The 15,843-nt window shown below is 45.8% G+C and overlaps 1 protein-coding gene across 5 annotated transcripts in view; it reads right to left on the bottom strand.

The window, feature by feature from the left end:
- The window catches only part of FTO (FTO alpha-ketoglutarate dependent dioxygenase), a 310,416-nt gene that overhangs the window by 190,418 nt on the left and 104,155 nt on the right, over window positions 1–15,843 (bottom strand). For all 5 annotated transcript variants that reach the window (XM_016142382.2, XM_036231278.1, XM_036231279.1 and 2 more), the window contains exon 5: window positions 1,493–1,572. In XM_016142382.2, the coding sequence (XP_015997868.2) occupies window positions 1,493–1,572 (80 nt within the window). The remainder of the gene's footprint in view (window positions 1–1,492; window positions 1,573–15,843) is intronic.

Below are 15,843 nucleotides of genomic sequence, written 5' to 3'. Positions count from 1 at the left end.
CTCCCAGATCAGATTTTAAAAGATGTACGAAGGATATGCTCAAGTAGCCACCCACTCAGACTGATCCAGGAGCACAGGGCTGTTGAGAGGGTTAGAGCCAGAAAGACAGATGCCTGCAACACCTTATATAAAAACGAAGTCTTTTTTATACGCTACAGAGCACACATGCTCTACAAATGTTTACTCACGTTTTCCTTCCTTCCTGACTTTCCGAGCCTGACTTCCTAACAGAACTCACTTTTATGTCTCTAAGATGATTATTTGTGTTTATTTGTTAATCTGTGTCTCCCCGAAGAAAACGGAAGTTTGACAAAGGTAGTGGCCATATTGTCACGTTGATGGCGCTTTCTCTCTCTCTCTCTCTCTGTCTCTCTCTGTCTCTCTCTGTCTCTCTCTGTCTCTCTGTCTCTCTCTCTGTCTCAAGCCTGTAGTGCTGCTGGATACATAACAGACACTCAAATAGTTAGATGAACGAGTGAACAGAAGAAAGAAAGAACGATAAGGAAAACGGGAGGAAGGAAAGAATGCCTGATGGGCTCGCGGCATCTTGACTGAAGTAGACACTCACGCCCTCTCTGCCTCAACAGCAGCAAGCCCAGCCCACCGGAAACGCTACTTAATGACCAAAGGACACGAACAACCTGCCGTACAGACGCGCACGGTCTCGGGACCGAGAAGTCCTTGAGCTCACACTTTCTTGCCAACTTCGCTGTATTCCTTCCGCCCGACTGTCTCACACTGGACCCCTGGGGGATGATAAGAAGTCAAACTATAGAGCGAAACACCGATGCCAAGCTCGGAAAGAGGCCGACTTGTCATCCTTTTTCCTGATGATTCCCCTGATCTCTGGAACCCTTCCAAACCGAGCGCCCGGTACCCCAGGGTGACTACCAAGGGTTTTCTCATCTCTTAAGCCTCCGTCCTGAACTGGTCTAATCGGCCGACCATCGGCCACTCCAAGCGCTGGCAGACTTTAGCAATAAAGCCTGGGTTATGAGCACAAGTGGGGAGCTCAGAACTGCCTTGGCAGCGCCCGTAACTTTCTCCTTCATTTACATTCACATGCCCAGAAGCCGGACCAAAAGTTAAGGGAAGTGTAAATTCTCAACCATCTGAGCCCAATCACAGCTAACACATGCGCGAGCACGCAAATCAGCCCCGTTTCCTTCTGGCCATCTCCTGCCCTTGACCTTGACAGATACAAACCCCTTAGAAAATCTCTAACTAGCAACACCTGCCAACAGCATTTACCTTATCCAAGAAACATATCCCGAAGAAGCAAAATATACTTATCCCACGCTGTGAACACACTTTAAAAAACTCCATCCAATATGACTCGAAGTTAAAAGAGCGAGTAAACAGAGGCCCAAGTCACGTTAAGTGGAAGCGATTTTCCTATCGAACATGACTCCAAAGTTCTATGAGGAACTGCTCGTTCGACCAATGCTGTCACATCCGATCAAGTCTGGGTCGCGTTTGTATTTACACTTACCTCTGCCACTCTGTGGGTGGAACTAAATCGAGGTGGTAAACCAGCCAAAACACAGTGTTGGTGGGTGGCATTGAGATCATCTGCAGGAAAAATAACAAAAATTAAGAAAAAGAAAAGGAAAGAAAAAGAAAAAAGAAAAGAAACGAAAAAGAAAACCACACACATACTTAACATTTATTAGTCACTATACACCACTTAACTACAATATAAACAGTAAATCCATCATTTAATGACGACCAAAAAGTATTTACTTTGTATCCTTTAAACCATTCTTTATAAATAAATGACCATCAAAACCAAGACCCTTTCAAGAACGAAAAGGGATGTTATTAATAATGATTCCAGGACGACAGGTGTAAAGCAGGAAATAGGATGTATGGTTACTGTACTTACTTATAGTCTTATGATACCCACTCATGACTAAGTTTACTATTTGTAGATAGAACGTCTTTCTCTTTCTCATGATATATCTAATTCTACCCACGCCTTTAGAATGAGCCAAAATTCTTTCATGTTATTTGAGGTTGAACATCTTTCATCTGAAAATCTCTTTCTCCCCAAAGTATCAATTTTGTCCTAACAATTTTCCAGGCAACAAACCAACCAACTCAGCATGTTGCAAAGCTCTGGCTCTCAGAACAGAATTCAAGCCTATGGATTCATAACTCAAGAATGGAGTAAGTGGTGAGTTCATCAGCTGACGAATATGCCTAAAACCGCTTGCGGCGAGAGGAATACCAATCAGCGAGTTGTTGTGTCTTCTCAGAAACGATGCCATGTGGCAGGCAAAGTCTGTCCCACCTCCACTTAGGACATCACTTCCTGCATTATGAAGAAGAGAACCAAAGAGTCTGACCCCAGAGACACGTGAGTTCCTACACAGGCACGGAAGCTTCCTACCAAAATGCTGAGACAGACTACTTAAACTAAGAGGCAAAGACCACTTCACCCCTTACGTGTGAAGAAAAAACCTTACGTGTCAGAAGAACCACCTACGATGTTACCTCTGAACACAAGAAAGGAACTGCAAAATGCCAACTGCAGGGCTCCCGCTTCTGGACACTCCGGGCTGACAGTGACAAGGGTCACCCTCCAACCTTAAACGACTATACAACGGACCAAAAAAACAGCAAGTGAAGGTTCTGACACTGGAAAACAGAGCAAGACACGGTCCCAAAGGTGAGAGAAACAAAACAATCGCCCTAACTCACCGCCTGAAAATAGTGTCAATGCCACAGAGTGAAAATGGGAAAGTCAGACAGAACCCCCCAGTTTTCAGTTTGCTTGCTTGATGCGTTGTGAAGACAGAGACTGGAGTCTGGGAAGGTCAAGCCAGCAAGGATTTGTAAGGCAGACCACTGGGACAGAAGGACCTGCAAAAAGAGAGAGAGCAAGGGGACATCCGTATAAGGGTTCCTTCAATCTGTGCCCGTGTGAATGGCAAACGGCCAAGGACAGGGAAAGCACCAGCAGGCTGTAGGCTGAACAGATCCCAGGTCTCACGCAGGGCCCATAACACCAAGTACGTGAGCTAATGGACAGAGTCCCTAGAAAAGCCTCGTCTACTTGGGCTAAATCAGTCCTGGATCAAAGACTGCTCTAGATCCATCTAACAGTTTAAAAGCAAGTTTGGAAAGGATCCAACTTATTCCAAAGAGTTTACTCATTAGAACAAAGTATGACACTATTTGAAAAAATGTAACAAAATAAGGTACCCTACAATTAAAATGTGCACTATCCAGTATCCATTCAAAAAGTAACAAAGAGGAAGGTGTATGATAGGTATGATACACAAGATACAAATCTTTCTTTCCCACACACGGTGTCTATAAATGCATATCTTTTATATATTAACAAAATGAAGCATCTAAAGATAAGAAATACAGTATCTGAAATATCACACTGAATAAGATCAACAGCACTTCAGACACTGTAGAAGAAAAGATCAGTGAAACAGAATATACAGAAATAGAAACAACCCAAAATGAAGCATACAGAGATAAAACGACTACAAAAAAATGAGAGAGCATTCATGACCTATGAGACAATATGTTAAGCAGTTTAACATAAATATAAATTTGAGTCTCAGGGAATGGATAATGACAAGAAAATACTTGTGAAATGCTGGCCAAAGAGAAAAATAAGAATAAAGAAAAAGGCAACAAATAAAAAAATATTAACCCAACTATATCAATAATGACTTTAAACATCAATAATCAAAATATACCAAGAAAAAGATTGTCAGACTGGATGAAAACACAAGAGCCAACTATATGTTGTCAATAAGAAATTCACTTTAAATATAAAGACATATATAAATTAAAAGTAAAAGGCTGGAGAGAGCATTATCATGCTAACACTAACTAAAACAGAGCTGGAGCATCCGAAAGAATTCCAGATAGAGCAGACTTCAAAGCAAAGAAAATTATCAGCAATCAAGAGAGGCATTTACATAATGATAAAGGGGTCAATTCTCCAAGAACACATAGCAATCCTCATGGCGTATGTGCCTTGTAACAGAGCATCAAAACATGGGAGGAAAAAAAAATAGGAGAGCAAGAAGAAACAGACAAATCCACTATTTTAAGTGGAGACTTCAACAGCTGCTTTCAGAAACGGACAGATCCATGAGGCAGAAAATCCATCAGGAAGGACGCAGGAACTCAAGGTCACCGCCGAGCGACCCAGTGTAAACTGTGGCACATCCAGACAATGGAACGCTATTCGGGCCTAAAAAGAAATGAGTTATCAATCCATAAAAAAGCCTTGAGGAAACGCAAATGCATATTATTAAGTGAAAGAAGTCACTCCGGAAATGCTACATATACTGTATGATTCCAACGACACGACATTCTGGAAAAGGCTAAACTGGAGAGACAGTAAAAAGACCGGCGGTTCCCGGGAGATGAAGTACGGGATGACGGGGGTTCTCAGAGCAGTGAACCTATCTTGTACGACAGGTAATGGTGGACCGACGTCGTAGTTAATACATGTTCGAAACCTGTAAAACATTCAACGCCAAGACTGAACTCTGATGGGAAAAATACCGACTTGGTGATAATGACATGTCAGCGGAGGTTCACCGACTGTAAAAAAAGGCACCGCTCTGGGGAAAGGTCATGAGAACGCTCTGTATGTTCTGCTCGATTTTGCTGTGACCCTAAAACTGCTCTAAAAAATAACCTCTATTTAAAAAAAAATATATATATATAGATATATATATATCTACTAAAAAGTCTTCGGAAAAATTCAGACGGCCTCGTTCACCATCTTGAGACAATAACACAGGCAGTTATGTAACGATATAAAGTTATTCTCCCAGAGTGCTCTCACGGCAAAGGAAAAAAAAAAAAAAAAAAAACACTTACTGGCGTTGCTTAATTTACTATTTGGGTAAGCGACCACCCAGGGCCAAGCACTCTGCTAGGCGCAGTGACCAAAACGAAGTCCCCGCCCTCACGGAGGCTGCATTGTGATGGCGAAGATGCACAATCAGCGGACACTCCGAGGTGACGCGCGATGGAGAAGAGAAAGGCCGTCTGCACGAGCTCGAGAACCGGCGGGAGGGGTGGGGAGGGGAGGGTGCCAGGGAAGAGCGCCCCGCTTCCCACGCCACCCCCGCGGGTGGCGCTGACGCTGAGGTGAGACTCGAGTGATGCGGAGGCCACGACGCCCAGGTCTGGGGTGACGGAACTCCGGGCCGAGGCCGCTGCGGGGGCCTCGGGGCTGACGTGGGTGGCAATGAGCCCGCTGTGCTCGAGGACGCCGGGCCAGCAGGAGGGCCACGCGGCCGGCAGCGTGCGGAAGGGCAGCGGGCTCGGGCGACTTCCTGCCCGTCGTGGGAGGAACCTGGGGTTTTGCTCTAGATATAATGGGCGGCCTTTAGAGGCTTTTAGGCAGGGGAGGGGAAAAAAATGTGATCTCAGTCGACGATAGCCCCCTGTGGCTGCTTTATGGAAAAGAGAAACGGACCCCCGAGGAGAAGCGGGAAAAGCGGCCGGGGCACGGTCGCAGTCAGCGACGCACACGGGAGTCGACAGCGACCCGGCCCGGGCGGCAGCCGGGGAGATGGTGAGCGGTGACCGGACGGACTCACGGCATCTCAGAGGAAAACACCAGAACCTGCTGATGGACCGGCTAAGCCAGGTGAGGGAAGGAGCAAGATTCAAGGCAGCGTTGGGGGTTCGTTTTCACAGGAACGACTGAAGCCGGGCACGGGACATTCGGAGATGCTAATACACAGCATTTAAAAGTGTGGTGTAGGGCGAGGACACCGGGAGTTTTAAACGCAGATATGAAGACGACAAGGAAGGCTGGCCAAGAGGCACGGGGCACGTCCGGCTTGGGCTCGGAAGTGTGGCTTCAGGGCCATGGAGAAGAGGAATGACCAACGACCGCCCTCTCCTCCGGTTCGCCCTCTCTGGGGACTCTCATTAAGGACAACCCTGAGAATTTCTGGTTGATCCAGACTAGTTTGCCTAAAAGGTGTTTCAGAGTCAGAGAGAGAGAGAGTGAGAGAGAGAGAGAGAAAGAAGCAGAGGTTGGAGGAGTTTCCCCAGGCAAGACTCCCAGGAAGGGTTAAAACAATCTCTAAGAACGACGTAAATGCCATTCTCATCGTCATCTACCGAAAAAAAGAAAAGAAAAGAAAAAAAAAAGCCTAACGGCTCCTACGCTATTAATCCTAGGATCCACAGACATCATGAGGGGAAAAGTCATCGTGATGAACAGATATGAGAAGTACTTTTACTCCACTGAGAGGCAAGCGACCTGGCGCAGGCCAGGTGGCAAACGGCACTCGGAGCGATGCGCTGAGGCCCGCACCTTTATTTAAATCCTCGGAGACTCTCTAACCGAACGACTTTCTCTGAAATTGCTTCCGACTGTCCCTGATCCTTTATGACGTTTAGAAAGAACGCTGTGATTTTCATTCGAGCTTCTAATTCATCTAAAACCCCGGGTCGACACATGGGCTCAAGCTCCACGGGTCATACTTCTCAAAGGCTGCACGAAGGGCCTTCCCGGTTTTCAAGGACAACTCCGAGTCATTTTTAGAAAGAAAACATTCAAGAACGTCTAGAACAGAGTTCGAAATGGACTGACTTCGTTATAGTCAAGCGGAATCAGTTCGACAAAACAAATAGACGAGACACTCTCCCTCCCGGCTGGCTCAAGGCTGCGTGCTCTGTCGCGGGGCGAGGAGGGCTTTGGACAGTCACTGTGCCACGAAATGTCATCTCGCATATAAAAGACCACGGGGGTGAAGGCATCGTGCACGCCGCGGTTTGGACGCCAAAGGGCCTCATCCAAAGGGAGCGCCCTCCCCGCGGTCAACCGCAACGGGCGGCCCCTCTCGGCTTAACCCAGGCTCTGCTTCCTGGGTTTTGCCATCCAGCGTGTGTCACTAGGGCTATTGCGTCCCAAATTTCTTAAAGTAACAATCAAGAGCTTTGCCGAAGGCGCCGCTGAGGTAAATAAGCCCAGTATTGAAACCCAATCTCGCCAGCCTCACGCAATCACTGAAGCTTTGCATTCTTACTCACCTGTCCATTCTCATCGCTCAGTCTTAATATTCATGACCTTCTTGTTCCTAGACGTGGGGACATCCATGACTGAGAACGCTTTCAGAATCTAATAGCCAGTGAAAGTGGAGGGGGGCAGGGAGGGGAGCCTCCCGGCCAGATGTCGGCACGGACTCGGGCCTCTACCGGCGCCGGTCCTGGCCGCCCGGGGAGACGAGTGATGGAATGGTCGGAGAGATCCACACTTCTTCCAGCGCTGAAGATCGGGGAAAGGGGCTCGATCTGCCAGAAATGGCAGGGAGTTGCGCTGGATGCCGTCCAGGGGGGCCGAGGATCAAGGAGGATGAAGAAGGAGGTCGACGTGGGGCGGAATGGGCGGCGTCCTGACAAACGTGTCGGGCGGATCCCGAGGGGCACGCTCACCCGCCGACGCAGAGGGGCCCGGCGGGAGGGCGTGCCAGGCTCCGGGGCACCCACGGGGCAAGACTCCGGCCTCCGGCCTCCGGAGGGACGGCCTGCAGCGCACGCGACCTGTGCTACTCACAGACCTCAGGACGCGTCGCCAGCACAAGCCGCCACTTGGAGAAGAGAACCGGGCACTGCCGAGGTCAGAAAGTGAGGCAAGCAGGCAGCCGGGGAGGGGCCGAAGCTGCTCACGCGGCAGTCACCCACACCGCGGGGACGCGGCCGGGTCACGCGCCCGAGTCTATCGCGTCTCTCGCCCGGCGCCGGGACGATGCGTCTTCTTCCTTCCTACTAAGTGAAGGACCTGGCCGGGAGTCCACGCTAAGTCTTCAGGGGAACGATGTCAACACCTGTTTGACTAAAAGCCGGTCCTGTTCCTCTTTCTAGAAAGAGACACGGACGAGGACAAATGGCTGGACTCGCAGTGCGGCAGAAAGGGACCCCTGCGATGGAAACCGCCTCTTCTGAAAAAGCCTTACTCGGAATGGCAGAAATTTTTTTTTTTTTTTTACTCAATTCTCAATATTTCAAGAAGCTGCTGGATTCAGGAAGGCGCGCTATGAAAATGAGGCGATCAGACATGAAGACGGAACGGCGTGAGATCAGAAAACGCTGCTTGAAGTGCCTCGTTTTTTTTCAGAGTATCGCTTCGTGAGCCACGGAGCACACGCTGCAGAAAATCGAACCCCTGAAATGAGGCAAACTCAAAAAGTCCTCCTAGAACTCACAGGGAAAAAGAAAAGCAGTGAAAGAAAAGACAAGACACGAGGAACAGGTTCTCGAAACCAAAACGGATGTAACAGGAATCGTAGGAAGAACCAGCAAAGAAATAAAAGGATGTTTTCCAAAGTCGCGAAAAGGCCTGGGTATGCACCACAAAATGGTTCACCGAGTCCAAAAACGTTGTTCTGTTCAAAATTAAACATGTACTACAAATGTCCAGAGAGAGAGCGTCGTTCATCACAATAGAATCAAAAAAAGGTGGCCTCAAACGTCTCCCCGGCTTCAAACAACGGCAGCGAAGGGAATAATAGCTCTACTTTTAAAGTTCGTTAGTCAAGAATCCTACAGCTGTTCAAGGAGATCTTCACACGTGAAGGCACAGAAAGCCACTCAGACAACGCAAGTGCTCGGCCAGCATGCTGCCGCCACGCCCCGCCCGTCAGCCTCCGTGAAAAAATTGTTAGAACCTACACGTTAGTTGACCAAGACCTACCAAAGCAATTAAAACCACAGCATAGAAAGACTATCGATGAACATCAAAGAAGTTAAATAATTTCGGATGTGGGTATTTAAGTTAATGCGAGTATAAAAAATAATATTCGAAAGTAAAGATGCTTTACCTGAAAAAAATAATATATTCAAAGTTTGTCAAAAATCCAAAAGAGTATATTAAAAAATGCCTGGGAAGTGAGCAGAAGAGTTGAATAAAGTAAATATCAGGAAAAACACTCATACCTCAACAGAAAAAATGGGCAAAAGATGATCAGCCAAAGAATAGTAAATGGCCGACATGGAAAATGAGCATTCTCATCAATATATAAAGAAATGCAATTTAAAGCAAAAGCACATTACTGTCACCCATTAAACAGGAAAAAAAGAATTGTTGAGTTGTAAATGCCCAGAATTGTCTAGAGGTAAAGGAGGCTGGCGGAAGTAACTGATAACCACATTTCACGCACTGCAAGTGGGAATGTAAATTCAACAATCTCTCTACATTACAGTCTGACAATATAATAATATGTACAGTTTTAAAATATCCAGACTCTCGTCCCTCACCTAGGTACTCCACTTCTAGTGATTTGTCCTAAAGAAATAATTACAGATGCAGACGAAGATACACGCACAAAGATGTTCACTGGAGCAGTATACATATCAAAAAAGTGAAATGAATTAAGTGACCAAAAGTAGAAGATTAATATTTAACCCACATTTAAAAAAAAAACATTTTCAAGGAATATTTAATAAGAAAAATGTTGAAGATACGAGTATTGAAAGAAACAAGATACAAAATATTATATCTGATATTTTCTGAAAAGAAATAGATAGTCCCATGTACAGAAACATTAGACCAAATAGTTATGAATGATATTACCTCTGTGTAGGTGATATTATGATGTCTTTTAGGAACTACTTTACGCTTTCCTAAAATTTGTAAATTCTCAACAAAGAGCACGTATCCCATTTTAGCGATTCCAAGGTCCACATTTTTTCTTCATATTTCACACCTCTGAAATCGAACTACATCTTAAAAGTGATGGCATCTCTACTGGATGACATAGATTACGATTTCCGTACTTAACAATGAAAGATAAAATGATAAGTGTCATTCTTTTGGAACGATCTAGAGGGAAAGGTTCAGTGAAGAGATCCTCAGAAAAGAGGTTCGCTCCCCAAATAACAACGATGGCATAGCCACAGTGAAGGCACCCGCAGCCTAGGTGAAGATGGCCTCAGGGTACACAGCTTCCCCCCCCCCTTTTTTTTAAATTAACTTTTATGAATGCTTAGTTTGTTGCTGGGTTGTGAAGAGAATGGATTCCTGAGGTTAATCATTCGGGTTTTTTTTTGTTTTCTAAATATGCAAAAAGAATGTTAATCTCACTTTGGTGAGGGCGGCCTCTTCCTCCTCTGGGATGAGACTCCTCCCAAGAGCCAGGGCAGAGGGGGCTGGGCAAGGGAGGAGGACGAGGGGCAGGCTGCCAGACAGCGTGAATGAAGTACTTTCCTCCCTCTCTCCTTCCTGCATGCAGACCCATTACTCCCGCCCGCTACTCCAGGGCACTGTGGGGCCCAAAACTTTCCAGATGAAGTTAATGAATGAAACAAGACGCGGCCACCTAAGCCTCTAAGTTCTGTCCTTTCACATAACTTGGGACTTCCCCTCTTTATTCCCTCCTACCTCACGTCTAATTTTCCACTGGCAACTGAGGAAGATGGCTCCGGTTTCTAGCTAATACCTGGGGAGGCGAAAAGAGGATGTTCTTTCCCAAGATGCGGTACCTCCGTATTCCATACGAGGCCCCAAGTGCTGGGTGTGGTACGAGAATGCAGAGAACGCACGCAAAGTAGTGCCGCTCTCGAAAAGCTTAGCGCAAGATAACACTTCCACATCGGTCACTATCGTCCCGAGGGGGAGGAGGGTGCCGGCGTCCACGCTGATGGGTTGGGGGCCCTGCCACTGTGCGCATCCCATTTTCTCTTAATGTCACCCCTTGATAAGTGAGTTATACTATACCTACATAAAGAGAAAAGCATGACATGGCGGAGGGAAGAGTGTGAGTAAAGACAAGGAAAAAAAGGGTTGTGCCTGGACCGCTTCTGGGACAGAATTTTAGAACAAAGCCACTATAATGAATTGGCGAAGGAGCATAATTTATATCTTTGTACAATTTTTTTTAACTGTTTATTGAGCCCAGAAGAATTATTCCACAGGAAGAGTTTAGTGAATCTTCTTCCATCATGGGGCATACGGTCTGGCCTTGACACATCTGCTGTGAGGACTGACTAATTCAGCAAAGACAAAGTCGTTCCTGTCTTAGTCTTGGACTCAAACCTTCAACAAGGATCAATTTAAAAAAAAAAAAAAAAAAGGCTTCGTTCATGGTCATTCTTCCACGGTCTTTAGAGACACGGCAAAGAATACACGCAGGATATGCAACCAAATTAAAAGCCTGAAAAAATTCTTTTCCACGGCTGACGCTTTTAGGAATTACTTTATATAGACGGAGAGCCAAAGAGGGCATATTAAGACTGCCTGCCAAAAAAAGGAAAAATTCCACCCAGCCAACCCAGATGCAGAGTTATCCCAATACGGCAGGATTCTGAATGAATGAAGCACAGAAGAATAAAAGCATCTCACAATTCATAGTAACGCGTCCATCCTTGGCTTGAAAGAAATCAACACGTTTTTGTTATCTGCAGTGGTTTTCTTACAAAAGATTTGGAAGAGAATGTACAGATTGATCTGGACACTGCGTCGATTTTGGAAAATTCCGGGATGCCACACGGGTATCTGGACTAGACATAATGAAGTAAAGAATGGGTCGCCGAAGGAACAGAGTGCCATGGAAGATTCTAAAAGGCGTCTCTGGAGAGTCCCGAGTATTAGGTGAATGCATGGCTGTCTGTTCGGGGGAGGGGCTTCAAAACCTTTTCAGCCAGGAGCTTTCAAAGACAGGCAAACATTTCCTTTTGCCTGCATGGCCGACACATATTGCCATGAAATTAAAAAAAAAAAAAAAAAAAAGTCCAATCTTTGGTTCATTCATTTACTCATTAATTCAATAATTATGTATAAAGTACCTACCATGTTTGAAGTACTGTGTTAGGTACTGAAGAGGTTACAAATTTTTAGGAATGCAAAATACAGCAGATAGAAGGCATTTTTTAGAAAATTCCAAGAAACAGGAATACAGGGAACCCAAGTAAAAACAGAAAAGTAGCAAAGGAGTGAAATGAGAAGAAGTCTCAGTCTGATATCTGTGCCGGGTGGGCGGGAAGGACCCACTATTTCTCAAAACATTAAATGAGCAGGATGGCGAAACACCGAGCGGCATGCAGGTATCACAATGGCGTGATTCTGCTGTCGATAAGAATAAAGAAAGGCACGTATGAAGTCCTGGGGAAGAGGGACGGCTCCACAGACACACGGCTGGCTAAAACGTGGCCGGATTCTGAGCCTCTGACGAAAGGCAGTCTCAGCCAGACGCTGACAACATTCCTGCTGCACGGACTACGGCGGACGGCGTCTTCTATTGATGGATCGATCCAGTCATTCTGTTTGGTTCTGCACTAAACAACACACACACACGCACTGTTACGTGCCAGCCTTCTAATTTCGGAGTCCATGCCCAGTGAAAGCTCGGCGGTCATATCAAAATTACAAATTGCTGTGTGAATGTTATAAACTTCAAAAATGTGAAAATAACGATAAGGCTGAAGAGAACTTTACCTTCACCATCTTACGACTAAAAGTCAAGAGAGTATCTATGTATTGGTTATAAGGTTAATCAGTCAAGGAAAAAACTCAGAGTAAACGTCAACAAAAATTAGCAAGAGTGAGAGACAGTGTGAGACAGCTGAGTCCGCATTTTTCTTAATGGAGAAACGGACGATGATTACAGTTGTTGGATAGAGAAACAGAAGAATTAACTATGTCCTTAAGAGTTAAGGAGGTAACCATTTGAAGAATAAAGTACAAATACAGTGAAAAGAAATTACATTCAAAAAATACAAGTTAGGGTAGATGGCAAAGAGTTTTTCACTTTACATTTTAGATCATTCTCAACTAGTTGAATTTTTATTTTCTAGTTAATATATTATTTTTATAATACCAAAAATAAGATGAATGAGATACAGACATGAAAAAAAAAGTCTCCAGGGCATTTTATTAGGTAAAAAAAAAAAGAAGAAGAAGAAGAAGAAAGAAAAAGCAACTACTATAAACATATAAAGTCCCTTTTGTGTTTTTTAAAAGTAGCAGCAGTCGCTGTGTATAGAAATTAGCATAACTAGATTTATGTTAATGTTTACAGAAGGACCAGATAGAAGATAAAAGAACACTTGCACATTTTATTTCTATTTGCTTCCACTTTTTTAATCCTTTACAGTGAAAATATATTTGTATTCATCTAATTAATCGTTCAAATTTTTTCCCCACGTTTTTAAAGAAAAAAGATTTCATGACTATAAGCAAGGACAGCATGGCCCAATGGAAGGAGAAACAGCTTTGCTCTCAGGAAACCTGAATTCACACACAAGCTGCACCAGGTATGTCATTTTGAACAAGTTATTTTGCTTCTCTAAGCCTCAATTTCCTTTTTTTTAAAAGAGCTTTATTGGGATATAATTCACACACCGAAGAATCCACTCATTTTAAGTACACAATTGCCTGCATTGTAGTATAGTCTGTTCACAGGATTGCGCAACCTTCACCACAAAGCAACATGGGAGCATTTTCATACCCATAAAAGAAACCGCATACCCATCGGCAGTCAACCCCGTAAATTTTCTTTCCTGGGAAAAAAAAAAAATGGGGATCCGAGAGGGTTGGTGGAGCACCTGACAGCCTGGTTAAAAGAAATCAATGAAAAGTATCAAAGCCTTCAGCACAGTGGCCGGTCCCCAGCACGCACACTCATCCCATGCATTCCGAGTAAAGTTCAAGACGAAATGATGCGGAAACGAGCAAAAGGCCTGGGTGCGATAAGGAAGTGGGCGAGGTGGGCAGATCCTCTCCAGGCCTGTCCTCGGGGCTCAGGTGCCTGTCCTCGGGGCATGTCCCACGAGCCATGCCCTCTCCCTAACTCTACTGAATACCAAAAAAAAAAAAAAGAAAATAGAAAAAATCAGGTATCCAGTCAAAGAGCACACGTTTGAAAACGTCAGCATTTGGGGACACATTTTAGAGAGACAGTTTTAGGAGGAGAGACACGTCCTGGACTCTGCAAAAAGCGAGCGGTGAGCAGCGGACCCCGCGGTGAGAAGGTGCCGGACGCCACTAGGCTGCCGCGTTTCTCCGTTCCGAAGCGAAAACAAACCCGGCAGGTGCTCGCGCGGCTGTTGGAGCACTTTCCCCTCGAACGGCAATTCCTCGAGCTCACCGACTGCAGCCTCGAGTCCTAATTTATTGCCGACTCTGCCCTGGTCCCTTGCCTCGGCAGAAAGCAGCACATAGCACCTACGTTTCGAGGCCCATGAGAGGTAATAAAGTATAATTATTTAGAATTTATGAGTAAGCCATAAATTATAGGCACTTTTTACCTTTTTACTTCAGTTGGTCAGTCAGAGGTTTGGGGAGGGGGGAAGGGAATGCGGTCAGCGGGGGTGGGGGACGGGGGGGGGCGGGGACAACAAAAGCCTTTTTTTTTCTTTGACTAAAACGTCTAAATCAGGGCAGGACTGATTTAGGGGCACCGGAGGATTTGCTAAGATGCCACAGTCTCCAAGTCCAGGCCCTGAGACGCCCCGGGTAAGAGACTTTAAACTCCTAGAGGCCTCGGTTCTTCCTGCTGGAGCGCCCACGTGGCCCCCCAAGACAGAGGCGCGGCTTACTCCCAAGTGCGAGGACAGCAAACGTTCGGGCGCTTCTGGTCTGGCCACTCTCGGCCACGGATATTTCTAGACGATGAGCCTGAGCTATAAAAAAATAAAAACGCAAACGACCTGCTGGCTTCGTAAGGCCACTCGGCCCCAGCCAAGCCAAGGCTGCGTCCCCAGGGGCCGCTCACGCATCCCCTCGCCCTCCGGAGCCAGCTGCGAAGAAGTCCCGTCCCCCGAAGTCGCTTTACGGGCTACGGAACTATACGTACGAAACAGTCAGGGGCAAAGCTGGCAAAACTCCGGGCACGGAGCGGGCGGCGTGAGGACATCAGGCTCGCGCTCTCGCGCGCCAGCGACCGCGGCCCGGGCCCCACGTCTCACAATCACAGTTCGCAAAGCGCGTCCCCGTTCGTTTTCTTACGTGGCCTCCCAAGAACCCTGGGAAGCAAATGTCATTACCACCAGTTCGACGGTGAGACACAGACCCGGGGGTGCCGACGACGCCACCCCAGCAGACCGCGATCGCGTCCGGAACCCGGGCTCCCGACGGAGAACCCCACGGCCCACTCGTTATTTTACCCCAAAGTGTCGCTGAGCGAAAGTAAATCCCAAAAAGAAAGACTAGGCATCTCATTTCATATTATTTTTTCTTTTTCTGCAGGGGAATTTTTACTGGGCAACTAAAGCTTTGAAATAACTGATTGTTATAGTGACGACAGGTATTCGAACATGAGATTCGGTTGGATTTAAGGAAATAAAGAGACCAGATAGAACAAAGTCCCGAATAGTGGCATGTAAAATGTAATAATAATAATAATAATAATAATAATAATAATAATAATAATAATAATAATACATTAAGGGGGGAGGGGCTTGTCCCAATTATTTACCTAGCACTCACCTTTGTCCTGAAACACCCACCTCCACACCCAACTCCTGGTTAATAAACATAATGTGTTTGATGTCCCTTGAACTGTATAATCTGTTCCACCAAAAAAAAAAGAAAAAGAAAACGTTTTTCTCCAAGCCACTTTTAAGTCCCTAACGCCCAGGTTACATTCGGTCTATGGAAAACATCTGGTGCCAAGTAAATCACCCTGCTCTGAAAAAGACCAGAGGATTTTTTTTTTTTTCTCCCCTCTAAGTGTGTTTTGAAGTCCTGGTTGGAAAATTAGTGAAAATTGTAAATCTGTTTGCAAATCTGGTCATGTCTAACTTTGAGATTAGGGCAAAGATTCCAATTTAAAAGCAGAAGCGTGACAACCCCGGTTAAGCGTGTCCACAGGCGAAGCCGGCTGGGCCTCCGCTCACTTCCACGGG

Source organism: Rousettus aegyptiacus, unplaced genomic scaffold (assembly GCF_014176215.1).
Source record: "Rousettus aegyptiacus isolate mRouAeg1 unplaced genomic scaffold, mRouAeg1.p scaffold_m13_p_14, whole genome shotgun sequence".
Lineage (NCBI taxonomy): Eukaryota > Metazoa > Chordata > Mammalia > Chiroptera > Pteropodidae > Rousettus > Rousettus aegyptiacus.
The sequence above is the reverse complement of the archived record's forward strand: the minus strand, read 5'-3'. Positions and strand labels throughout refer to the sequence as shown.